Genomic DNA, 27536 nt, shown 5'->3' with positions numbered 1-27536 from the left:
GAACAAATAATTGGGCTTATTCATAAAGTGATTGCTTGAATATGGAGAGACTTGCCTTGTACCAAAACACCATATAATTGTCTGTTTAACTGTTGCATTCTTAACAGGGCTAGTGTATGCCACTGATTTTGGGGGGTTTTGAGACTTTTTTTTCATGGATATCATGATCACTCTGTTTTGTTTGGGTTTGGTTTTTTTCCTCTCAAGTGAATATACTGTTCTGATTGCAGTTTTATCTCCCATTACCTGAATGCACGTACTGTACCAAGAGAATTGAAACGGCTGATGCACATTTGCACTGTGGAACACGCGATATGGGTAAAAGCCACCGTGTTCCAAACAGCCTTAAAATGACTTTTTGGGGACTGAGAGTCACTTAACTGGATGCAGCCTCTGTCCCACTTCCTCGTTTAACCATGACTGTAAAATACTCCAGCCTGCTGTAAGTCTACCTAACTGCATGCCTAGTCATCTGAATAACCTCTAATCTTAAAAGAAATTTTTCTTTAAAAAATTGTTATTCTTTGCTCAGCATCAGTGTGTCGGGAAACCTTTGCCAAGAGAGGAAATAGGGGTAAAACTAGAGAGATGGTGGTAGGTACTGGAGTAACCATGGCACCAGAATACTAAAAAGAGGTAAAACAGTTAAGATGTATCAAAAACTATTTCCTTCAAGACTGGGAGTTTTGTAGATCTTCCTGTATTCTGGGGAAACAGAGAAATGTTTTGCCAGTCATCTCTGCATCTAATGTAGTCTCTTACTCTGTTGCAGAGTTTGCTATTGGGGAAGGAGGGAGAGAAAAATGGCAAGTTTTCTACCCTTCTTATACAAAGCAAATTCTACTCGAGTGGCAGAATCATCTGAGATGGCAGAAGTGTGATCCAATGTTAGAACTAAACAGTGCCTGACTCCTGTGTGCCAGCTGTGTATTTCGTTTTTATTTTGCCCCTTTCCAATGCTGTTTAAAAAAACAAAAGGGGAAGTGTAAGCTGGTATGACAGTGACCCAGTTCTTCCTTTGTTCACATGCAAAATCAATGTAAATATGAAAATGGAGTTACACCGGAGTTACACTTTCCCTCTCATGCAAACTGGGAGGTAAAAGCCACGTTTTTAGGTAAATCCCACATAACTGCTTTGCCACAGAATAAAATCAGAACCCTTTGGCACAGCACCTTTGCCTGATGAAGCCTGACAGTCCGTCGGGAGCCTGGGAGCCACGGCCAGCCTAGCCAACACGGAGCAAGCCTGGCCATTCTTGCCTTTAAAACAGACACAGTTCACTCTGGCCCCGTGGCGTCTAAACAGTATCTTTGCAGTCAAGATGAAGTGGAACACTGCCTTGCTGTCATTGCCTCCAGGTTTAAGTAACACGAAGCCTCTTCCCCATGCTTTTGGTTAAAATACGCAGGAGATGTAGCAGCAGAAGATGGCATCTCAGGCTCAGAGAATGCCCTGCATCTCCTTGTAACGGGCTTGCAATCAGGTATGAATTGAAACACAGCCATGTGGGCGTGGTAGAAGCGCTCTCGTCTTGAAACTTTGCAAATTGTGTGCACTTATGTTTTAATACTAACAGAAATTAAGCAATTATTTTATTTTTTATTTGCTCAAGATTGAGTACTGTAAATATGGTCTTTGTATAATGCACAGAGTGCATGTACAGTACAAAAAATGCTTTTCCCTTGGAGCTGCTCAAGGAGCTTTGCATGCACATACCAATTTCTGCTCATTCACATAAACCGAGGAGAACAAACAGGATCTAAGCCTAATTAAATAATGAAGGGAATTAGCCACATAGACCTAAGCAGCTAGGAGTTCCCAAACACAGTATTCCAGGCCCACTTCGACAGCTTTGTATAAAACTGTCCCAATTATCTGGATTAGGTTTGTGCTCTTTCCTAGGGGGGAGCAATTACTTCTGTCTCTTTTGCAAGCCCATTGCTCTTACCCTGCTAGCTCCTTGTTGTGTTTGGAATGTGTCAGTCTTACCAGGATTCAGCTGTGAAGCAGTTTTTCAAATCTGCATAAAGATCTTGTTTTCTTATTGGAGCCCATCTAGAGCTTTATTTTGCATTCAATTTTAAGATGTAAAATACTGTTATGAACTTTTCATAATGCCTTGAAGTTGACTGTTGTGTGGCTGAAAGACTTTGTTCTCCTTGGAAGTCCTCGTTCTTCCTCATTCATTCTTGTGACTAAGTTTTTGTATGGAAAAAGTTGAATGAAACATTGAAAATATCAATGCTGTTTACATGTGTTCCTGCCATTTGCTGTATTTTACCTTTTTTTGTTACAGAATCCTGTGTTGTTAGAACGTGATGCCTCTCAGATTAGGGCAAATGTTGAAGGACAGTCTGAATTATTATACACAAAAGGTATATGTAGCTAATTCATTATAACTTTCCTATTACTATTGTATAATATGCGCTCCCCAAATTGTTGGTACATCTTTTTTGCTAACATTTTTCCTTTTGTGTTCTACTTCCTTAGACAAAATCTAAAGCTCTTTGTCCTTAAAGCCTGTGGTAGATTTTCCAATAAAGAAGATTTGGCTTCCTCAGTTCAGTTTGCATATAGAGTGGCTTGTCTCCCCAAACAAGAATTAAAATAACACAGATGTCACACCCTTAGTTTATAGAAGTTCATTTACGCGTTAACTGAGGGTCTCTTTTCAATTATAACCAAAGCTAATTATACAAAGTTTAAAAAATCAGGACAGGTAATGTGGCTCTTTCTAATAACCTAGCAAACTCAGCATTTTTAAAACCGTAGAAATGTACAATAAATGTATTTGTACTTGAAGTCCATATTTCAAAGAAATATAGTAGTTGGCTCTCACCGGGGCTTAAGTAAATGTTAGTAAGGAATAAAGCAAGTCTCATTGATTTTTGTTGGCTAAGAATTCAACTTCTTGGTAGTCATACCATCCTTCTCATTTTTCAGAGTCTGAGTTTCTTGTTGTCTTCTATAAATTTATACTATTTTAGCAAAGATTGATTTAGGATTTAAATAAACAATATAACAAATATATCAGAAAATTATTTAAAGCTGAAGTGACTTTTCGGGTTTCTCTGTATTTGACCATTTTCATGCAAAACTTTTATCCCTTATGAAAGGAGTGAATTTATCTTTTCCCATTCCCTTCCCTGTTCATTATTTAAGGACGTGATTGGTTGTAGTCACTTGTCTGCAAACAAAACAGTTCATCATTTTTAAGCTTACTACCATATCATGTTTAAATCCATCATTCAAAAGAAACAAGAGCATTAATTAACATTAAAAGATAATGAGCATTTTTTGTTGTGAAAAGTGTGAGTTCTTGAGAACCTTTTCTACATGCAGTTTTCATTCAAAGTCAATTAAAATGTCATTTTTAATCTGATCCATACTTTGACAAAGATGATGTGTAAGAGCTGTTTTTAGCAGTGGGATTGTTACTTTGTAAAGTATTAAAGCACTAAACCAATTTTTGCAATAGGTAGTAAAACTTGCTTTTGTTTTGAAAAAACTTCCAGTTATAACTGTCGCACTTTTTATAGCAGAACTGTATTTAATTTCTTTCTTTTATGAAAGATTATTCAAAGTAACTGATAGCTCTGTAATCTGTGTGAATTGGCTTCTCCATTATTTGAAAGGGAGAGAAGCTATAATGCCTATTCAATAAAATTAACTTATTTCTAAAGTATCTGTTTGCTTGAATTCTTGTTTGTGCTTTTTGTGTTCTCAGCACCATGCTGGGGTAACGCTGAAGCCTCGAAAAGAGGCAAGGGGCACGACACAGACCCGGGGGGGTGTTAATTGGCTCATCACGAGCTTTTGTCTGCTGCCATAAATTTCACTCAGTTTGATATCAAGATTACTTTGCATAAATTGGGTAACTGACAATCTGAGGCCAAAGCCAGAAATTGGGCGCTGCCAGGCCTGTTTGGCTCTGGTTTTTATGGAGCACTCCACATTCCTAGGCTCCGTGCGAGGAGGGACAGTGCTGCCGTGCCAGGGGGCTGCTGTGGCACAGCCCAGGCAGTGACTGTCACTGCTTCTCGGGAAACCTATGCCCAAGCGATCAAGTGGCAGACAGGACATTTGTCAAACAACTGCTTTGACCTACAGCGTTTCTTTAGAGAAATCCCGAGTGCTGAAGAAGTCATGTTAACATGTGGTAAGTTGTGCCAACAGTTAATTAGCCATTTTTAAAAAAACTTTTGTTTCTAACCTCACTCCAGTTTCTGCCTTCGGATGTCATTTCACTCCTGACTGACTGAGGAGTTGTCTGTTGCCCTGGAATTGCTTGTACCCTCTGACAGGGGCATCCAGTAGCCCTCTGTGTCAGGCTGAGCAGACCGTGCTGTCCAAGGCTGCTGCAAACACCTATTTCCCCTTCCTGGAGTGTAAGGTTTCTCACGCCTGTGCTTCAAGTATCCTCCAATCTTTTAATGTCTCCCTTGATCTGTGGATACCTGAATGAGACTCAAAGCTTTTTTTTTTGTGAAATACACTCCAGCTCCAACAAGTACGAATTCAGGCAGACTCTGCTGCAGACTGTCTTGGACAGCCTGCAGCTGAATTAGCATCTTCTGAATTAGTCTCCGATTCTATATAAGAACTTATAGTGTCTGCATTTCCGTACAAATTTATTTCCCAACTAAAATTATTGTATAGGTTATTCACAAAGATGTCTCTAGTCTTTCTGGCCGTAAGATGTACACGCAGCTCTCATTGAGCTGCTCTTTGACCTAGTTTTTTTCAGAGTCCTTGGGTTTCCTGAGCTGGAGTCCTCCATCTGGTGAGTATAGCTAATTCTTGGGTTTTTTCTTAAATGTCTGAGTTAATTTTGATGATATCAAAACCACTTGTACCCACTTTACTGAGCAATCCAGATTACTCTGTATTACCATCCAATAATTTAATCTCCTAATATTATTAATAATTCCTTTAAGCACTTTCCCCGGGTGATTGATAAAGCCATTAGTTAGTGTAGGGCTGGCCCTCCCTTTAGACAGTGGATTGGTGATTAATTATATATCAGTTAAACCTCTAATATTTTCAAATAGTCTTAAAAGGTTTTTATAATATAATACTAAATTTTTTATTTTTACCCTTCTTTCATTCTTGCTTCAAGTTCCATATTAACCATTTTATTATTGTGCCTGTTTTCACAGTGTGTTTACCTTCAATAGTTGCTGTTTAACATCATCTTGAATTTGAATTGGGGATGAATCCGATAGTAAAATAATTCAGGGGGGAGAAAAAACATCTTCGAACATGTCTACCTGTTCTGCAGATCTCAAAGGTGTCCATCTACTAATGCGCCCACCTGCCTCTAAGATTTCCTTTCTTCCTGGTGCAAACATACTGTACCTAAGGAGAGAAGAGAAGGTCAGGGTCAGCACCCCTAACTCAGCCAAGGTTATGGACTTGCTCAAATCTGTGCATTTGCTGAATGTTTTTCTTAACTGGCATGACTAGTTTCTAGGAATATGGCTCTTAAATATAAGGACGCTGTCGTATCAAACTTATCTGCCTGGCCGATTGATACCGGACTTATTTTACCTTTATTGCAGTGGTACATGAAATAATTCTTGTGTACTCTCTTTGTATTGATTTAAAGGCCATGCAATCTGTTCAATATGATCAGATTCCCGAATCCTTCTAGAGCTTTATTGACTCCAAGAGTGCTTCAGGAAAACACAGGGCAGACTTGCTTGCAGAACTGGAATTTACACTCAAGAAACACTTTGAGGCTTGCTGGGAAAAGGACTTTAAAGCAACATAAGGCTTTACTTGTTGAAATCTAGCATTGGTTGGCCTCCCTGATTGGCATCCTGGCCAAAATCCGAATGTTCAGATTCCCTCAGCTTGCTCTGGAGATATGTTTCCTTTTCACTGTCTGCTCACAACTATCATGGATGAGTGTTCAGTCAACCCAGAAGTTTGGAAAATAGCATTTTAATTTGTGCTGCTTGTTGCTAATCTCTCTTATAAAAAGTTCTAAAGAGGAAAACCAGTGTTAGTAAATCATTACTTCCTCTGGGTTGCCCTGTCAAATGGCTCTGTTTGGGGTGAAGATCCTTCTCCCTGCACTGGAGTGGTCCCTCTGCACACCCGCTACCAGTGAACCACCTTCTGATCTCCTGTGGGGGGGGATGCAGGGAGCAGCACTGGTGTCACATACCACGGCACAGAAAACTGGTGATAGCTGCTGATTTTTAATAGCATGTAGTGAAAATCTGATCTCTTAACGAAAAGAGAGGAAATAGCCCACATCTGCACAGTGCTGATAGAAAGGATTTCTCCCCGGCCTGTCAGCTTTGTCGTAACTGATTCCAATTTTCTTCTGTGGCATTTATACTTGGTTTCTGGTAACTTCAAATCCTATCAAAAGCTACAATTTACTCCTAATGCTGTTTAAATGTAGATATCATCTTTGCTACAGGAAAACTTTTTTTTTTCTAATTTTCATTTGTTTGATTTCTACGTGGATGGCTCAGTTAAACTCCTTGTGTAACTAGAAAATATTTCTAAAAAGCAGCATTTTTTGGAGCCCCTACGTCATGTGAGTCAGATTGCTAAGCCTTGCCTTTTATAAGATCAATAAATTTCAAGAAAGATCACTGACTGGGTAAACTTTACCCCTAGAACCAGAGGGCAGCTCTGTAGCCAGAACTGTTAAAAGCGTATCATATCTAGGTTATGTGACTGGATTTTAATACTTCAGAGAGTTCAGTAAGTAACTACCTTGAAAACAAAAAAGTTTTACAAAATTAACCATATGTAAATGCATATTTGATTTTACTTTACAGAATTGTGTTCAAAAACAGAGTTTTCTTCAGAATATGAGGCTGTACTTTGCAGATAAACCCTTCTCTAGTGAAGTGTCTGTTCCACCTCACAGTGAGCCTTTTCGCCTTTTATTATTCACTTTTAATACTTTCCCAATCATTTCTGTGTTATTCTTCATTGCTTACAGTTCTAGTCTTCAGTTTTTACATGTCTGGTATTTCTACAGGCTTTTCCTCATGTGTTGTATCTCTATGTAAATCTATGTATCACTCTGAGTTATCACATTTGAAAGACTCCCTCTACTTACAACACAATGGCATTTTTTCTTCGTGTAACCACATCTGTGAGAAAAAAGTGCATTTTGAAGAACAAATTGAGTACCTTTCCCCAAAACTCCACCTAACCTGGATGCCTTGCTGAAGCTGGCTAGTGTGGGACCCCATTATGAATCCATTTTAATTAGTAAGTATATGAGTACATTTACCATAGGTAAAACTGATAAACATAACACAAAAGAGTCCCATTAGATTTGAAGTCCAATTTCCTGCCTGGGCAATTGGGAGAAGTTTCGACTTCTCTGCTCTAGAACTGAACTTGATTTGAAGGTAAGTACGAAACATGGGAATTAGTCAGTAATGGGAATGTAACTGCAGGGGAAAATTCCTTTATCTCTTCTTCCATTACTTCTGGGTAACGTTCTCCAAAAGACATGATTTATGTGAACAGAGAAGAATCATGAGTTTAATTTGGCATCAGAGTTGGTTGTAAAATCTGTTATTGACTACTTGTCTTCTGCACAGTATTCCAGGAAAACAGGAAACTGGCAAATGTACCATCTAGGGGATTTTAAATGTTGACAGAAGGTTCATGTAAAAAATGTTGCTTTTCTTCTTTAAAGAAAGTTTTTTAACTTAAGATATTACAAAGAAACAAGGAAGTTGTTTACAGACTTTAACTCAGATTATGGATGTGTGACTACATAAAATAACCAACTACTCCCTGACTTTTTCAACAAAGTTTAAACAGCTCTGTAGCCCTTCCCTTTTGAAAAGTTGACCCATCGCTTGTGTTGATGATTTTCCAGAATTTCTGGGTTCTAGCTGTGATTTAATATACTAAGCAGGACTTTGCTTAGTTGGTTAATATGCTACCAAGCATGTTATAAATTTGCCTTCAGAACTAAAGGATTTGTAGGGCTGACGGAGTGGGACACATCCGTGAAGAGAGCCAAATGGCACTAATTTGGCTCCAGCACCCAGATCTGTTTCCCAGTGCAGAATCTGGCCTAGGAGGAAGGCGTCCATCCCATGTCGGTCGCCTCCATGCACATGTCTCTAGGGCACCCACGGATGGCGACAGCGGTGCTGCCGTCGGCACTTGTCACCTGAGAGCTGGATGCACTCACTGGCCTCATTTCCATGTGGCAATTAGATCTACTGCTGTCTGATGGCCTTTGAGGTATTTGCTGTACCTCTGCCTTAGAACGGGACAGTCAAGAGGGGGCTATGTATCTTTATAACCGATGAAGCCTGTACCAGCTTTGGCTTCTCTTCACACAATGACTCTTGCTTTTTGAGGAAATGATCAGAGAAGCCAGGAGCTCATTAGCTGTAGCATAAATACCTCATGAATCTGGGCTTCTAAGATTTGTGGATAATACCGCTGTAACATTTTATTATCCAAAGCAATTGAAAGCAAATACAAAATAGAAATACTTCAGATTCACTTTTACTGTATACTGCTTCAGATCATTAAAATGTGGCTGGCATCAAGTAGTTCAAATGCTCATTACCGTGTCACATCTGCAAACCTTTTTAAAATTAGAAATACTGTTCATTAGAAAAGACATTCTGTTGCATGTCCTTGTTCTTCCAATTGTTTTATCATTCATGGGAGATGACATTTACCTCCCTGAGCTTAGAAATAAACAGATCCTCATCCAGCAGGTTCTGTGTAATTAGAAATACAGGAGCAAGTGTTTATCAGGCAGGAAAGGAATGATTAGGAAATTGTACTGAATAATTCCCAGGGATTTATCCCAGCAACAACCCTTCCCAGGCCACAGTCCTGCTTACAGGAAATGGCAGTTCTAAGTTAAAAAGATTTTTGTGTGATACTCCCCAAAGCAAAGAGGCAACTCTTTTTAGAGGCACCCAGAAGGGAGGTACTGCTTTAGATAGTGACTGCTGCCCCCTGACATGTTCCACTTCTATTAGATATTTCATGCAAATGTTCCCTGTGGTGTTAGGAATTTACAAGCTGGGCTCGGTCTAAGATGAGGTGACCCCTACGGTATAAAAACGTGTCTGTGTGTGTAACAGTGAATGTGGATTGCAGCTGGGATAGTAGGGAGCCAGAGTGTTTTTCCTTGGAGGAGGGCAAAGATGCTGTGCTGAAGATGCTGAGCAGGCAAGCAAGGAGGCCCTGCTTTGAAGCAGTTGCTGTTTAGGGTGGGATGGAATGTGAACAGGCAACCAGAAGATGAATAAGGAAAGGCTTTTTTCTTCTACAGGCAATGGTAATATTAACACTGATAGAAGACTCTATCATAAGGCTGAGGGATGTGAATCTAAATAATTGCTGAATTTTAAAAGCATTGGACACGCTGTTCCATCACGTTTCGGCTCCTGTCTCCGATAAGGCGGGGGGTTTTTCTCAGAGCTTCCCATCTGAGTCCATAAAACAGATTTTCTAGCCTTATAATAGCCCTGTACTTCAGGCAGATTATTTTATGGACCTGGTGAGGGTGCTACATAACTTGGCTGTGATTTTCCTCTTGCTGTGTAACGTTGTGCACAGGGCTGGGCACAGCCTGTGCCAGTCGTTCTCTGGGTCCCAGCCAGCCCCTCCCAACGCCGGATCACAACAGGCGGAGAAGCTGGGAGCCTCCGCACAGCTCAGCGCGGTACAGAAACACGGCCACGGGACAGCTGCCTTTTAAAGCTGGGCATTCGGCTGTGCCTTCACTCCCATTTAATAACAGTTAAGTGGTGAAGCGCCGTCTCCTTGAAATGCTTCCCTTCTCTTAGCAAGCACCATGTAACATGCAATTTTTACGGCGACTTGTAGCTTATTTTTACTTCTGAAATGTAACTCTTCCTTTTTAATCCTAGTGATTTTAATCATAGTGATTTTGTGGAGAATATCAAATTTTCCGCTCTTGGACTTAAAGCTTGATTTTTTTTTTTTTCCTTATTTCCTTTGGCATTAATTATCCTTCCTAAAAATAGACAGGTGGAGTCCAAAAATACCCAGTGGAGCCTTAATGGAAGGTTTCTTACAGGGAAGCCAACAGCCAGGCCTGATTTATTCACCCAGCCTCCTTGTTTGTGCAGTCCCACCCTCCACACGGTTCCTGTTTCCCGGGCTTGCCTCTTGCTGGCTCACCCGGGTTACTCAGCGCAGCTGCTGGTGAGGGCACGTTAAGGGGAAACCATCCCCAACCCAGTCTTCAGGGAAAGCTGCAAACTCTGGGGAGGGCTGGGGCTTCTCCTACCCCCTCAGCCCCAGGAGCGGCTCCTCTCCCATGGGGAGGAAGGTGGATGTAGGTCATGTCTGCTGAGGGATCTGCCAACATGCTCTGCTTCCTGCAGCCAGCCCACGCCTGCTGCACCCATGGGGGAGGCACTGCCAGTCCTGAGACAAACTTTCTTCTCCCTTCCGCCTCTCCATTCATCGTGTTCCTCCCAGCGGGCTGCGAAGGGCAGTCTGCACGGCAGCCCCGGAGTGGGAAAGCTTGGGATTTGTTTTACGAGTTCTAAAAAGGTTGCATATTACACCAAACCTGTAAGGCCCTGCAATAGGACCTTATTGTCTGTAATATCAAAGGGTTTGAGATAGTTCTTAGCATAGTAATAGAGGCTAAAGGAAGAAACAGAGCAAATGGACTCATCTCAGGTCTGACCAGTGGTGATTCTGCGTTTTGGTGTAGAAAGTCTCAATATACTTGTGGGGGGTGCCCATCTCGTCACTCCTTTCTGGGAAGGTCATAGTTGTAATGCTGATTTTCAGATGTATGTGAGCTCCTGAACGTGGCATTTTGGGAGAGAGTCCCAAACTGACATCTTTTTTGCAGAGGGTGGGGCATGAGGCTTGAGAGAAAAATTGCAGAGTCTTTGAAGTGCAAAGCTTTGAAGTTTAAAAAAGCTAGCAAATTCCTGTTGCAGTTCGCTGTTTGTGGAAAATCTGGAAGGTAAGACTTTTAACCAAAGAGACTGGATAACATATTTAAGAGTAACAGACTGGGGAAGTGTGGCTTTCATGTTTTAGCTGTTTATGCGGTGGTGGAGAAGTGAACTTGACTCACAAAGTCTGTACCAAACAACACTCTTGCCTGCGCCTTGTTTCTCTTCCACTCAGAGGCTTTGAGCGCGTTCAGATCACTGACGTAAAATGCGTGCGTGGTGGGAGGGGGAGGGAGGAATTTCTCTCTTCCCGTTGCTATTGTGTTTTGTTATGTTTTGTGTCTGTTCAGTTTGTCTCCAGGATCAGAGAAATGACTCAGAAAGTTATTTCCACAATAGGAGAGCATGGGAAAACACAAACATTGGTCTCTTAAAGACACACAGTCCTGTTTATTACGCACTGACATACCTTACCCTCTAGTCTGTTGGAAATGCTACCATGTGAGCTATCTTACTCCTTCCTCTAAATCCCCTTTTGGATTTTGCACCTTAGGCCTTTCTTTTTCTCTCCAGAAAAATGACATAAAATTGCTCTATACTCCTTTCTCATTTTTCTGTACTTATCTTCCCCCTCTTTATGTCACCTTACCCATTTACTGCACCTTTCATCTCCGTTTCCCACATTTTTTTCATCTCGTTCCTCTCATGATGCTGCCATACCCCTGCAACCCTCTCTCTCACAGCACCACCTCTCATCATCCATCATCTGAGCCTTTTTTCTCGGTGGTGTTCTCTCATCCACCCACTTGGCACCCTGCACCTTCCCTCCCAGAGGTGTATCGGTCGTACCGGGCAGGCCTTGGGAACAACACTTGGGCCACCTCTCTAGCAGCCGGCCTGGCCAGTGTCAGCCTTTGCGACCCTCTGGAGTGACCTTGCACGCACTGGTGTGGCAGGGTCCCACTGCATGCTGTGCCAGGAGGCACCGTCCTCCGGTGCTGCAGAGAGAATCCTTGGCTCAGCAGTGACCTGCCAGCGACAGTGTCTCAGAACCTCCCTTAGCCCAGCCCCTGATGCCAGCCCCTCTTCCCCTCTTCAACAGCTGTTCCAGCAAGCGGGAGCCAAAGACTGAATCTAACTCCTGCCAGCACCAACCAGGTAGGACAGGTTAATCTTTTATTTACAATTTAGATGAGGCAGCAATTATACTCTAAAGCTGTTTTCTCTTGGTGAGGTGGAGTTATGACTAAGCTCAGCGTTTAGGTTTTGTTAGCACACCTTTGAGGCCTAAAACCCCACTCAGGCTTTCTCAGATCTCTTTTCCTCACTTTTTTTTCCCTTCTAGACTTGATTAAAGCAATCTTCTCTGAGTTGCCCAAAGCACAAATCTGGCTCCCAAAGCCAGTGTTCATTCATGCTTCCCTTTTCCCCTCTTGCTGCTCAAATGTCTGGGCATCCAGACTCCCCTCCCTTGTCTGGTGCATGGATTGAGAAATCAATTAAAATAATCCCTCCCTCTCTTTATACTCTTAGCTGTGCCAGAAACACACTGTAGCTGGCTAGACACGTGCTTTTGTCTGCTTGAATCGCTGTTTGACTTAGCTCCCTCTTCTACGGCTCTTAGAAAAGATGATGCGGTCTCAAGTCACCTTTGGAGATGCTGCCTGACTTGTTTGCTCTGAAATTCTTTAGGAAGCCCCACACCAATTCTGGTGCTGTATGAGCATTTCTGCTCAGTTGCTAGAAACACTTAGCTCATCTCATTGTCCTCACCTCTTCTTTATTTCAGCCTCCATCTTCTCTCGCTTTTCTGTTTCTAATGACTGTGTATTTGTATTTATGTCACTTTACTCTCTTGCGGTCAACTAGAAAAGCGTGCCATGGGTGTGGTTCCTTGAAAAGTTGGGGCAATGAACCTTCAGGTGGACTACTTTGAAGCCAGAAATGATACACAGGTAAATGTAAATAGGAAAATCCCATTCTAATTCTAGCAGTATTATTGCTTCTCTTCTGAACTGACAGACTACTGCCAAGTCTATGAACATTTCATGGCAAATGCTGAGTCACAGGCAAGGCAGAAACCCATACATTTAATAACCTGAGAGGAGAAGTTTCTCTTGCAGATGAGAATGTGTTAGCATACATGTTTCAGAGTGTGGGTGTCTGGGCGGGGAGGCACATAACGTTAGTCACAGAACCAAGGCAACAACTCCATACTTAAACTGCAAAGGCATATCCTTTTAGAAGGATTTGTTTCTCTTTTCATTCTTCTAGAAAGTTTAGAAAACAATCTTTGACTGCTCTTCAATTATCAAACATGAGGCGGATTGTTCATGTAGGATGTGCTTACATGTCCTTAGAAGTGTTGTGTGACCTGTATTTTCAAGAAACTTAAGACTCATTCCTTCACAGAAAAGAGGAGCGAGAGTCTGCATCAACTTTCTCCAGCGTCAGTGCAAAAAGACCCTTCACACACACCCACAAACCCCCCACCCCCACTACAAACAGTGAATTCAGATAGAGCAAGCGGCTGAAAAACCGGGTAGCGGCAGAGGTTAGACATGTCACACCCTTCCACAGCAACAAACTAGCAGAAAGCAAGGGGACTTCTAAAGCAGCTGCCTAACCTGTCTGTTCAAGGGCAAGAATTGAACTAAGAACCGTGAATTGGAGCAGAGGACATCTGGGGAAGTGTTATCGGAAAGACTGCCAGGGGAAGGGTGATGTTAGTTACTTCAGTGGATCTGAAATGCAAGTTCAACAGACAGATACACAAGGTCTGCAAAGAAATGCCAACTCACTCAGGTATTTTTAGGTGGTTCACCAGGGGTTTTGCCTGAGAATTCTCACAACCTGAATGCTTGAGAGTCCTCTGCCTGGGATTTCCCAGCTATGACATAGACATTGAAAAGAAGCAGTGAGAAGCCACATCATGCTCATGTTAGGAGAAGAGAATGAAACAAACCTGTGGTTTTCTGCTGGACAGAAGCATTTTGTCTTCTCCTCCAGTGAGGGTTCACTAATAAAGGGACAGGCCTATCCACTGCATGCAAAAAGAGTATGCTATGCTCAGATAACAGGCCCTTAAATACTGCATTAACATGGTTAAGCTTTTTTGTGATTTAGCTAGTTCCTCTGTGTACGTTATAACCCAGCAGTTGGTCACAGACACAGAGATGTCCAAGCAAACTGCCGTGTGGTCAGAGATAATGAATAGCACTGACAGCTCAACACTGTAATGAATACATGGGGAAACCTGCTTTTATAGATAATGGCTCTCCAAGTTATTTGCTCTGAATCGGTTTCATGACTCCTGCACAAGAAAATGTACTAATTTTAAAGTAATTCCCACAATTGCCCTTAGCTTAGTAAAGATATTTTAGCTTTCATCTTTCAACAGTAGTCCACTGTTTTAAATTATTTTTGCAATCAGTGATAATGTCCTATAGACAGATATTCATTATAGGGCACAAAATTTTTTTCCTGGGGGTGTGGTGTTACTTTCAAAGGGAGGATAAAGCCATACATCTGCCATTGCCTCATGTCTTCAAGAAAGTAATTTAAATCTCTTGTGTTTCAATTTCCTCATCTCTAAAATTAGGAAAGAACATTTCAGGGTGCTGTGAGATTAAATTACTGCTTTTTTGACAAGACATTGCCACTTGTGGAGATGATATCAGAAATTTGCAAAGAATTGAATTCTTTGAAAGAAAGGATGGCTGACTCTCTAAGTCACGCATATTAATTCCATAACCATCTTGTAAAGAAAAACACAGTATATACCAGCTTTGAGAAAGGAATTTCACTATGCAACTATAAAATACCGGTTAAAGCAGAGGGGAGTACAAAACAAACACCACAGAAACTTTCTCCCAATGATTAAAAAAAAGTCCCATTTTAAACAACAGCACTGGGTGAAATTTAAACAAAGATATCAAACAAGATATCAAGCCTCAAGTGAAGAGCAGAAATATTAATAACTGATGCTTTTTAACTGATACATAGAGAAGAAAATTAAGAGAAAACCAACATTTGATAGTTATAGGTTTTATTTTGGAAAATGTAAACATCACTAACCATGCATACAAGTTAAGACGATATTTTACAGTTGTTATTTTTCTTCCTTTTTCCTTTTTTTTCCCATTTTTATTGTTGTTGCATAGGGCATTATCACAATATATAATCTATGCAGTACAAAATACATAAAAACTTACAGCAGAGCAAGAATAGATGAACATATAACTGTACAACTGTAATACTTCAATGTAGTGATTTAAAGAGTTGAAGAGTGACCCATGGAAGCATTCATGTGCTGCTGATAAAACTCTACAGGTGAAGATGACACCAGTAACATTATAGTTCACCAAAGCTGGGAGTCTGTATGTAAACACGCGCACACTTACTGGCACACATATCCTCTGTCACCCACACAGGCAAGCGCTTGTGAAAAAGCACATGTGCGTGCACACAGACACGTCCCCCAGGATGCACATATCCACAAGGAACTGCAGCTGTCACCAGAGATGAAACTCAACCACAGATCTCAAAAAGCAGGTTCAAACTTTCCAAATGCGTTTTGGTTCAGACCCATCACTAGTTATAATGAAATGGATACCTATTTTTGCTCTCTAGACATCCCTTCATTATTCAGTGTGTAGTATATACACAATGGGGTGTATTTATGTCTATACACAGTACTATACAATATACACATATACGTATTTATATATATGTGCATGTGATTCTATAAATCCATATATATAAATATTTATACATATATATAAAACCTATACCAGTGGATGGGCTTTTGCATTCTATATTCTGGCTTATGGGATAAACAAGTATAATTCAGTTATTTTATTCTGCCTAAGGCTATAAGTTTATCCCCAAAAGAGTTAAAAATACAGACGTTCATCATACCATTCACTGACATAGACTGTATGTTAGCACCCAATGCACAAACAGATGGTGTGATGGAGTAAAAGAGCACCTGAAAGTCAGTTTGTAGGCATCACCTGATGAAATTAGTAAATCAAATGGCAATGAAAAAGCAAGCTTTAAGTATGCAGAGTTCATTTTCCTTATTCTTTCTTCACAAACCATGTTCCCCAAATAACAATGCACTTCACACAGCACAAATTCTAGAACTCATGGCAAAGAACTGGAGAAAAGTAGTTGTGAATGTGAATAGCTAGAAACAGGTAAGCTCCTCACACAGCCTTTTGCTGCCTGGTGGCATGAAACGCGGAACGCGCTGTGTCTGGATAGATGGTCAGGAGGTTTTAAAGGTGTACAGAGGCTTCTTGTAGCTAAAAGTTATCACAAGGGTTAATGCAGTAAAGAGGATAGGCTAAATACAGGATTTCGGTGTTACCATCAAACAGAGGCATCTGATGACTTGTTATAAATATATATCTTTGCAGTTATGTAATGTAAACAGATACTATGCAAATATTATAAAAGCAAGGAACAACTAATTTGCAGATAGAAACAATTTTCACAATAAAATCTAGCTGCCAGGAGTTTACCAGGACTGCTTTCTAAGAAGCAGGATGAAAACTGAATTCATGTGGCCATTAATGCACCTCAGGCCTTTGCACAGGATGAGGTTAATGGTGGGGGGAAGGAGTTTCCAAGAGCGTCCTTAGTTTCAGTTGAGTGGTGGCAGTGAAGTGATGGTTTTAACTTGCACCCATTTCCTATAGCAAGGCAGTTAAGCTCAGCTCCTAGAGAGGAAGCTAGAATCATGGCTACAGAAAAACAAACAAACTTTCAGGGCTTTCTTAATAATAATAAACCTGCTATTATATTCTGAAATTAAAAGAAAAAAAAAATTAGGGCAATTTTGTAGTTTGTGGGGATTCACCTCAACAGATTGCATGGGGGAAGGAGGAGGCAGGAGGAGAGATGGACACTCCTTCAAATGGAGGACTGTGGAGAAATCTGCACCTGGCCAGAGCAGTATTTCCTGAGTGTGCAGTGTTTGTTGCTACGCCAGGAGACTGTTTCAGGTTACACCGCTGGGTAAAGCAACAAAACAGTAAAAATCTGAGGTTATTTTGGATAAGCACGCAGATTTCAGGATATAATTTGAGCTACTCGGACTTCTCAGATCTGCAAAACTCAGGAGGAACCACCAAGAGAATGGAGTCTTATGACCTTGCTGGTGCTTCTGCTTCTTTTCTAGCATCTTGCAGATGCCAGAAACCCCCACTCACTCACTTTCCATATGAAAATATTAAAATAAGTCTTGTTCACATTCAATTTTGGAAAGTACTAGTGGTTTGGAATTCTATCCTAAAGTTATCATGTATTGAACGTTTAATGGCGATATTTGAAACTCTCGCTAGGATTTTAAAACACAGTAATTTGACTGTCAGCCTAACACACTCTGAGGTATTTACAGCTACTTGTAAAAAAAAAAAAAAAAAGTTTTAACAACAAATTTCAGAGAATTTCCTGGAAGTGTAGCTATGTTGACTGTATATAGTCTCATCTCCTACTCATGAGATGAACTGGCTGAACTTGAAATTTGACTTTGAACCATTTTTTTTCTGCTTAAACTTGGAGAATTATTAGTGATATCTATGAGGAAAATACATAAAATGCTTAGTTTACAGTTTGTGTTAAAGCTTACATACTTGTTTCATTCAGAATAGGTGTCCCATAGTCTTTATATCCTGTAATCTCAGGACTAATAGAACCTGGTGCAAATATTCTTTCTCCAGGCAATTAAAACAACTTGTTTGTAATGCAGCTACTGATTCATGCTGAATTATTATGCCCTAAATAAATGGACTGGAGTGGTTCCTCCTTTGCTAAAGATTAAATTATGTTCTTGTTGGAAAAGATGATTCTACAACAAACTGAACTTAGAACATGAAGCCTATGATTTTTGCTGAAACTTAGTTCTCCTCTTGATTTGTTCCCCCGCTCCGCTCATCCCTCTATTAAAGTAGAAATGAGAAATGCATTATAACTTGTTTAGAAGAATGTGCACAAGACACAGCTGACCTGTAGAATTCCTTTAGCTAGATAACTTAAAGGCCTCTACTTACTACAGCACAAGAGCACTTTTAGCAGTCACAGAAATGATTGAAATGTGAATTCCTGTTACCTGAATTGTATCAAGTTGTTAAAATTGTGTATCTCAGTAGATGAGATTAAAAAAAAAAAAAAAAAGTGGAAATCTGTGGAGGCAAACAGATCTGGCTTTCCCCTAACTCACAGTGGTTAGGGAACTTATCACACAAATTCAACAATATTTGTTATCTTGCTAAAAACCCATGATGTTCTTTCATTTTCTCTGAAATGAAACAGTAGAATTGTGCCTCGCGTGACTCCAATTCGAAAGGGGAGCACGGTGATTTAATAGACATGAAATCTGAAGCAAATGAACATGAAAAAATGCCAAAATATCTGCACTTTGAACTGTCTTGTAAGTATTTATCCACACAAGTAATAGAATGCATAGTATTAGGAATAATGTAAATATTATGGAAGTACCTATGAAACTACTTGGAAATCTACATTAGCCTCTCACAATATACAGTACAATAAAAACTTGAAAAATTGGATCAATGCAAAGCAGCAAGTAAGATACAGGTTCATTTGGAATGTGGAGGCATTCACTTGCTATCAAATGGCCGGTTTGGCATAGAGAGTTTCTTTTCACCATGCTACACTTAACTGCATTTATACCCTACAGTAAAAACAAGAAAACGCAAAAAATTCCAGAATCAAAAGGACCTGAATTTATACTATGCACCATCAGACCCAGCCAAACCAAGGAAATTGTATTTGCTGCCAGTGAGGTCTCCAATACATCACAATGCGCCTGGTCTTTTGCTGTATTTTCTACCATATAAAACATAAAAATCTATCTCCTAGTGCTCTATCTAGTGTCTAATATTTAAGTTATTGAAAACTAGCCAAGATTCCCTTTTTGTTGCTAAGGAGTTATTCAGAAATAAGAGCACCTTACTTCAGGCTGGTATGTGTGTTTTTGATAAACTTGTAGTAGTGCTGAGCTAAAATGTAATTTCATTTTAAAACTTAATAAAGCATATTTTATTTTTCCAGTCAGAAGATACCTTATGATTTTTGCTTCCATTTATCAGAAACCACGATTGTGATGCAACAGGATACAGAAACTATGTCTTAGCCAGTTTTTCTTGCTAAGATACAGCTGTACAGTAGGTAAGTACCTTGATAAAAGTTTGGTGGGCATTGGTTCAGTTACGGTATTTCCATAGTTCATTAAAAAAAAAAATAGAAGGAAAGAAAAAAGGAATAAGGAAAATTGTTCAAGTCAGTGTGGTTTGATTTGAATATTCTGTTGGTCCCATACTAAACAGGCAGTGCAGAGCTTAACAACTTGGAGAGAGCGACAACAGAATGCATCTGAGATTCCATGCCACTTTGCCATAAAATGTTACCCAGTGTAAATGTTTCCTCGTGATTTAGGTTATTTACTTAAGGCATCTTGTTTAGAATTTTTTCTCATCATTTTATCTAGCATGAAACAAACAAACAAACAAGTTTGTCAACCTCACACAGATTTTTGCAATAGGATGTTGGTTTTGGAGTATCTTCAGCATGAAGTGAAAAGACGGCTTGCTGCCAAAAGCAGAGGGCAGCTTAAAGAAAGGCAAGGCTCCTGTTTGGACGCTCCCCAATGTAGGTATGTAATTGGGAAAACAGACAGTGGAAGCATCTGGTACTTCATTCCAGTACTGGTTTGGTTTTTGTATTGTTTGTTTGTTTTTTATTTTTCCCCAGTGTGTGAAAGATCCTAACAAAAAGCTTCTGAGTGCAAATATATTTACAGAGTAAGGCTGCGGTTAAGGGTGTGTCTTCATTGTAATTATTGTGTAACATAAATATCCATCCCTGAGAAAGGAGAAGGGGGACACAATCCAACATAGTTGATTTGTAAGTGTACGTATGTTCATGTTGTGCAATCCGGTCTTACAAAACTAGTTTGACACCTGAGGTGAATTAGGTGGGTTTTTTCCTTTTTTTTTTTTTAGATTTTCTCATTTTCTTATAAAGAATAATCAAGAGGATCTGTAAATTGTTGCAAAATGTATGAAATATTGAGACAGCAGGAGTCGCTAAAAGGAACATGTAAGTCCATCCATGAGGTTGGAATAGCCACTTGTGTGGTTGGGTAAAGAAAATTTGACTGGAAATTGCAGTGGGAGGCAGCTATTTACTGATTTTTTTAATTAAAAAAAAAAAGGGGGGGGGTGGGAACTGAAGAGGGGAAGCGACAGAGTTTTTTAAATGTGTGCAATACAACAAAACTCCACGTTAGCTATTAGAAGCAAAGTGCTGACATCCAGTGCAGGTAGGTCTATGGGGAGCTGGCGGGGCTCATCGTCGGACTGGAGGCATCTGAGCGGCTGTAGTCACTGACAGACCCTGTTCTTGAGCTGCTTCCACTTCGCCTCTTGAGCATGCTTGGGTGGAAATTGGCATGGCGACGGGCATGCTTTGTCAGATGGTCACTGCGCATGAAGCGTTTCTCACAGAGAGGACAGCTGAACTTCTTTTCTCCAGTGTGAGTGCGGTAATGGCGGGCCAGCTCGTCCGAGCGAGCAAACTTCTTGTTGCATCCTTGCCAGTTGCATTCAAAAGGCCGTTCACCTGCAGGAGGCAAACATGGCATGATTAGAAGGGATAACAACGTATTCAATGGTTTTCTGTATGCAAAAGTTAGAATTAAAAGGTTGGCAGCAAGGTAGATGCCACCTGGCACTAATTGGATGGAGAAGGTGTTACGCTCTGCCAGAGAGGAGGCCACTCTTGTATTGCAACACATTAGAAAGTACTGTAAATCAAACTAGTGATACCTGATTTGATAACTGGATCTTCAGGGATGCAGGGTTCCTGATCCTTTCATAGATGTCACATTTCATCTTTCTTGTAGGCCACTGGACTTTACTTCTGGATTCAACAATATCTGTACTGAGCTCTGTAGAATATTCAGTTATTCCTCCAAGCTGTGCCTATGCCTGTCTGACTCAATGTTGAAGTTCAGAACGTGTGATGAAGTCTCTCTCTTCAGCTATTTAAAAACAATTCTGCTGAAAATGCAAGCTGGCAATTTTGAGGCACTGGATGTGAGGCTCTCACCTGGTATTCTCCACAGCCACACCTGCATTTGCAACAAGGTGCTACGGTTTCTCTGGTTCACTGCCTTAGGTCTCATTTTGAAGGGAGCGCTGTATTTCAACTAGCTACATGTGCCACATTGAAGGTAGCAGCCTTCTAGCGTTAGCTAACTTAAAAACCATGATCTGTTACGTTTAAGGTGAGCTCAAAGAAATAGCACTCTGGTGACCTGATGATGAGATCTCAACAGGTCTCGGGCACGGGAGACATCTGGGACAGGGCCAGATGCCCGTGGCTGTGCTAGGGTCTGCACTTGGGCACTGTGGCCAATGTGCAGCCTGAGCACCTCAAGCACTAGTCACAGACAGAAGGAGCATTGCTGGGTAGACGGGTGTCTGGAACAGATTCCCAGCTTCATCCCTGATGTGCTACATAGCCTTGGGCAACTCGGACTATTAATTTCCATCCTTAGTTTCTCTGTCTGTTAAAAATAAAAACATCAAATCATGAAATGTGCTGTCTGCTACTTCTGTATAGTGCTTTGGTTCTTACTGAGTCTGAACATCACATATTCTTTATTTGTTATTAATCTAGAACATCTTACTCTTTTTTGAATACACAGTTAGCATTTTTTGTAGTTGTAATTTTCATAACTACTTGCGCTAATCTTAATCTTTCTAATGCTGAATAGCCAGTACCAGAGACCCACAGAGCTCTAAAAATTCTGTGCCAAAATAAGAAATAAAATGTCTCCACACTCTACACCAAATAGGAAATAAATAAATAAATTAGCCTCCTGGAGAAATTCAATACACCTTAATTAAAATTGTCTGATAGCAAAACTGACCCCAGCCAGCCTTCAATCTAAGCAGCCAATAATCTATTCTAAATTCACAGGTTTTGCCATAACATTTATCTCCAGGATCTACTTAGGAGGCTCCTGCTCAGAAAAAGAGATTTGTAGGTTCTTTTTCCTTCTGTTTATGAAACTTCCAAGTTACTTCAGCTGAATCTCAAATAGCATCTCAATGAACAGAGAGGCAATTCTTTTTTAAATAGGATTTTGTTCAAGAACGTGGAGAAAGCAAGTGTCCCTGATGTTGCCTTGATTATTTAGGAGAAAGACCAAGGCTCATTAGACCAATTGTTCTCAAGCACATTTTGCGGATTTCATTAGTTACACCTATTACAGTGCATAATGCAATGTTTGTATCTGTACAGTACACAAGGGAGATTTTCATATGGAATGCCATGAACACCACCTCCTAAGGGGTCTGCAAAGGCAGCTAAGATGAACAGGACTGCTCTCAGTTGGCTTCCCCTGAACTAAAGCCTAAAAAACTTGGGGCCACACAAACTTTTTTAAGAATAAACCCACCACCAGCTGGTTTAATGGATATAGTTTTGTCACTTAAAAACCTCCACATAAATCCATTCAATGGACATTCCTCAGCCTTCTCTTGCAAACTACCAGGGACTCATCTCTCAGGCTGCTGTTTGTCATATATCCAGTCATCTGTTGTTAGATATGCTCCTGCCTGCGGTGGGACATGCTGGTCTTCCCTGTTACGTGACCAGATTCACAAGTCTTCTCCCTGTGTTTTTGGTCATTCAGCAGATATACTTCTATGAGGACTCTGAGACCCTTGGGAAGAAGGGCAATGAGATAGGGTCTGACAGCTGATCTGGCGTGAAGAATCGAAGTTTCTCATCCCTGAGCTATGGCATCATTTTTTGGTAAGCAATGGCCTTCGGATATTTCTATTGCCCAAGTTAATATTCTCTGTGTTTGTTTTCATTACAAATGGTGTCAGCAAATGTTCTTTGCTAGAAGGACTGCCCCATGCAAAGACTGCCCCATGCAAAGACTGCTTTCAGACTAGGAAGGCAAGAGCTAACATGCAATGTTTTGCTTCTGCTGTTGGCAACGCCATGAAGCAGAAATAAAATGGCACCTTTTCTGCTGATTGGCATTAGCTGCTCTTTTCTGTCTAGCATTTGGTGCAGCAGGCACAACACTCCAGTGCCTAACAAGAGAAGAGGTTCTGGAGCGGGTTTGTGTAAGACCTGTGTTATGCAGCACTAACAGTCATGGAGGTATTGCACAACTTATCTCCCCCTCTCCTCGCTGCACGTCAGATCTGGATGAGAACATTCAGGTTCCTACTCACTTGCCTGATTTGATGATGTTGGTGATGGTGGTGGTGATTTAGGTGCTGAGCCAAAGAATATATGTCTTTTCTTCTACTATTTCTCTACTGTTCCCTACTGTCCTCCTTTCTAGGAGCTATTTCACTGCCTCAGTCCTCTCTAGGCTTGATTTGATATCTTCTTGGTAGTTGCCTTTAAGTTTCTTGGGCAAGTGGTTTTCTCCTCCGTGCACTCTCCAACAGCTGGCATCATTCTACTAGTAAGTTCTCTAGAGCGCTTCTCAGCTTTGTTGAGGTTTAGCAATACCTCCTCAAAGAAAAGGTGTATTGTGAGGAAATGCTGGATGCCTTGTGTGAAAATATGAGAGTCATTATTGTTCATAAAAAAATTAGAACACAGTCTGGAACAAAGTTGCTGCGGGGTATTAAGACAAGACCTAGATGCTGCTCCAAAACCACACATGGAAATTCAGTCTGTCATCAGTCTCATCTCTCAAACAGAAGGGATGTGGTTTTCTGTGCAGGTAAGTTATATAAATGTCCTTTTACCAGCCATAAAGCAATCGACAGAGTGAAAGATTATATGAATTGATTGCTTAATCTCATTAGGGAACATGCAGCCACAGTACAACTTTCTTGCATAAGCAGTAACCCATGGACACGCTGTACTCGACAAAGAGCTTTCACCATGAAAGTGGTTGTACACAACACAATAAAGATTTTGAGCTCCATCTTAGGCAATGAATAGAATAGAATTTTACCTTTATACGATGACTGCAGAATTTGATCTTATAATTTACTATGAAAATGTTATCAAATATCTTAAATACAGCAGGAAACAAGCGTGTGAATGTATATATTGTATACATTGTATACATATTGAGTCTTAACACCATGCCTTGGCAGTGGCAGTATTTTTGTGTATTATGAGCATTACTAGAGGGTCTCAAATATCAGTAAGTCTCCAAAAGATAAGGATGCTTGAAAATAAAGGAATCAAAAAGCAGCTCAGGCTTCTTTACTCTTCAGAGAGGCAGGCAAGAGATGCCTTTAAAAGATAAGGAATATTGTAATTTTTTAAATTTTTTTTTTTACAATTTTAAACAGATTTGGAATTCCATGTTCCAAATCCCATTGAACTGTAACCTTTCTAGTTCCTCTGCCAGAGCACATGACAGCACATAACTTGTGTTTAGAATTACACAAGCTGATGGAAAAACATCACATTCAAGAATTAAATTAAACTGATCTTAACTGAAGATTACACAAGTAAGAACATTTTTGGCTTCCTCCTGAACTCCACCCAGTCCAAAGAAAAAAAAAAATTGTGTAAAGCTGCATTAAGCAGATTGCAGTGCTCAGTGAGTAAAAGTGCGTGAGATCGGCAGGTGCGCTGCCTTTGAATTCATTTCAGTGGCACAGACCCAGCTACTTGTGCTGCTCATATTGTCTGCCACAGGAGCCATAGAACTGTCTGCGCTACAGAAACAGCATTAAAAATATGCATCTCTCTCCTCTCTTGCTGCAAGGGCTTCAGGAGCAAGTAAAGCCAGCCTATTCTTATGATAAAGGTCCTTTGTATTACTCTGTATTTGTCAATCATTATATATATTGAGGCAACTATATGTAGTTTTGGGAAACAAAAAACTACAGAGATGGTGGAACCAGATCTGATGTCTACTGAGTTTGATTTGTACCATATTTAGTGCACCCTTGACTTTACTCCAATCCACGTATAGTTTTAAGGACTCCTTTCCTATATAGTGACACTCCTGTACAGACCCTAGAGTAATCTGCTTCTTGTTTCACCAATTCATATGCATGATATCCAGGATTTGAATAGCAATTAAAAATGATATTAAGTACTGTGTAGGCCTGAGCATGCTTATAAAATAACCCACTAATGATTGAAATGCCAAAACAGGTTGAGACACCTGTGATACCAACCATTTTCAGAATTACAATGTGAAGATCAGACAATCGTATCTGAACAATTTTAAATGTTATATCCACTGCTCTACAGATTAGAGTATTATTAAGTAAAACCACGTATTGGGCACTATTTTTTCAATTTAACTCATGTAGTAAGTAGCTCTGCACGTTACGTTAGCATCTTTAAGTATATGCCAAGGCCATGCAGTAATAAAGAAATTGGTATCCTGGGAATTCCATGAGTGCCTGCAAAACCAGAAACAGTAAGCCAGAAACAATTTTCTGTGATCTTTAATCTGTTCTGCTGCTTTGCAGAACAGTATTGTATGTTGTTATGAAAACAGACTAGAAACCCGAACATGCCACTGTGTGCTATTCTTATATTTCTACATTTTCATACACATAATTAAGGGTATATTTGGAAACACAGATCAGCAGGCTGGGTGGGGAGGATGAGGGGCAGACAGTTAAATAGAGATGTGACTGAAGCAGCCTTCCTCCAAGAGAGGAAATGTTATCCTGGGAAAAAACATTCAGCCACGCTGACTATGTTTCTTGAGACTGGCTGTTATTTAAAAAAAAAAAAAAAAAAAAACAAAGAAAGAGAAAAGGTCATCCTTCAATTGCACTGATATGTATTTATGAATATTTTCATTCTGTTATTCTTTTGTTTATAAACAAGGTCTTTTGCATAGCCAAAAAACAAGCCCTTTACCTTCTGAGTGCAAGAGAGAGAATAGTGCATGGCTTTGATGTTAGACAAATGGTAGTTTCTTTATCAAGTATTTAAAAAGGGATCAAAAAATTCCAAACCCAATTCCAAATGTCTATAAACTGAAACCAGTTAGTTTTAAATTGATGATTTTGGGGATGATATTTCATAACCAAACAAGCCAAATGCAGTCACGTTTTTTTGCATCTGCTTTTGGGTGTCTGTCCAACAGCTTTCGAATGTCTTGTCTACCTTCAACCATATTCAACAGAGGCAGCAAATTCAGCATTAAGCTTGACTAGTTCCAGGAAAATGAGTAAGTTTTAGTAATGTTCTCAGTGAAAAGAAAAGTTATAGGGTGAATCTGACTGTCACTAGACACCAGAAACCCAATATGGGAGTGTGGTATGAATGCCCAAATCCAAGAAAAGCCTCAGTCAGAGTTCACACACTATTAGACACTGGGACATAACACTCCCCCAAGCCCCTAGGACACACAGCAACGAGGAGCTGGGCTCCATTAGTACCTGCTGACACAAGCATGCATGTTCCTGCTATTTCCATTATCTGTGATGTGACCTTTACTTAGGAAGTGGAGCGCTCAGGTTTCCAGGAGGCACCATCAAGTACAACCTCACTTTGAACTCTGGGCATCTTTATTTTAATCTTAACAAATCTAGTCATTAAATTGATAAAATATTGGATCTTTTGTTTTCTGTGTGCATGGGAAACTACTACTGAGCAGGAGCTGCAACAGCTACCATAATATTCATTACTTAAATCTTTGGTTTATTTTCTGTATCTTAACATTTCATTGAGTTATTTAGACATATATGAATATTTCTTGAAAGAGGGATTTCCAAGAGGCAAGTTTACATTTTAAGTGTATGTGTGTTACTGTTTGCTCTGGAAGTGCTTGTATTGCTCCATCTGGGAGCACAGATTACACTGTGTGACCTACCTGTATAACCACAGCTAATTAGAACTACTCAAACAGCAAATGATGAACACACGTTCAGATACTATAAGTATAATGGCTAAAACGCTAGAGAAATGTAAGTAGTACAAAATTTCTCCCCTAGCCTTAACCACAGTAAGATCCACCCAAGAACCAAAATAACTGATTGGGTATGTTCCATGCAGCTATCTGGTTCTTCTTAAAAATATTACCATTTTCACTATAATGGAAACAATATTTTTTCTTTTTTTCCTGTGTTTTTTTTTAACAGATTATCAGTTATATTCTAGACCTTTATTTCAAATTTGTTCAATGATGTCAGATCTTAAATCTCAGTTTATAACAATTTTAGCTACTTCACTGTATATTTATGAGCCACATTTGCTTCCCTTTTGTCAAGGCAGAATCATTCTAGCCTTTTGAGGCTTCTTTCTTTTCCAGGACACTCCATCACATAATCTTTCTGTTGTCTAAAATACACATTTCATAGCTTTACTGAATCCCTGTTCAAGCTGAGATGCCCAAGCTGAACCGCTCTGTCTGTGTGAGCTTATATAGCTTAGCACTTTTTAAATACCCATGTTTTTTATCCTGCATTTTTACACAATGAATTAAGAATCTGAAATTTGAACCTGTTGTCTTTACCAAGTCATTTTCTGCCTACCGTGTTAACTCCTGTTTAGTTCTCACTTCATCTCTGCTGAAATGCATCACTGTGTGTTCAGTACATTAAACTTTGTGTTCCACTCCCAGCTAAA

General features: G+C 40.1%; 1 protein-coding gene across 1 annotated transcript in view; it reads right to left on the bottom strand.

The window, feature by feature from the left end:
- Positions 1-19937: 19937 nt before the first annotated feature.
- KLF13 (KLF transcription factor 13) overlaps positions 19938-27536 on the bottom strand; it is a 31371-nt gene continuing 23772 nt past the window's right edge. The window contains exon 2 of the mRNA XM_074156612.1: positions 19938-20558. Coding sequence (XP_074012713.1) covers positions 20266-20558 — 293 coding nt within the window. The 3' untranslated portion in view covers positions 19938-20265. The remainder of the gene's footprint in view (positions 20559-27536) is intronic.

The sequence above is a fragment of the Numenius arquata genome, chromosome 11 (assembly GCF_964106895.1).
Source record: "Numenius arquata chromosome 11, bNumArq3.hap1.1, whole genome shotgun sequence".
In the NCBI taxonomy this organism is placed as follows: Eukaryota; Metazoa; Chordata; class Aves; order Charadriiformes; family Scolopacidae; genus Numenius; species Numenius arquata.
Note: the sequence above shows the minus strand (reverse complement) of the source record. Positions and strands in the feature narration are given on the sequence as shown.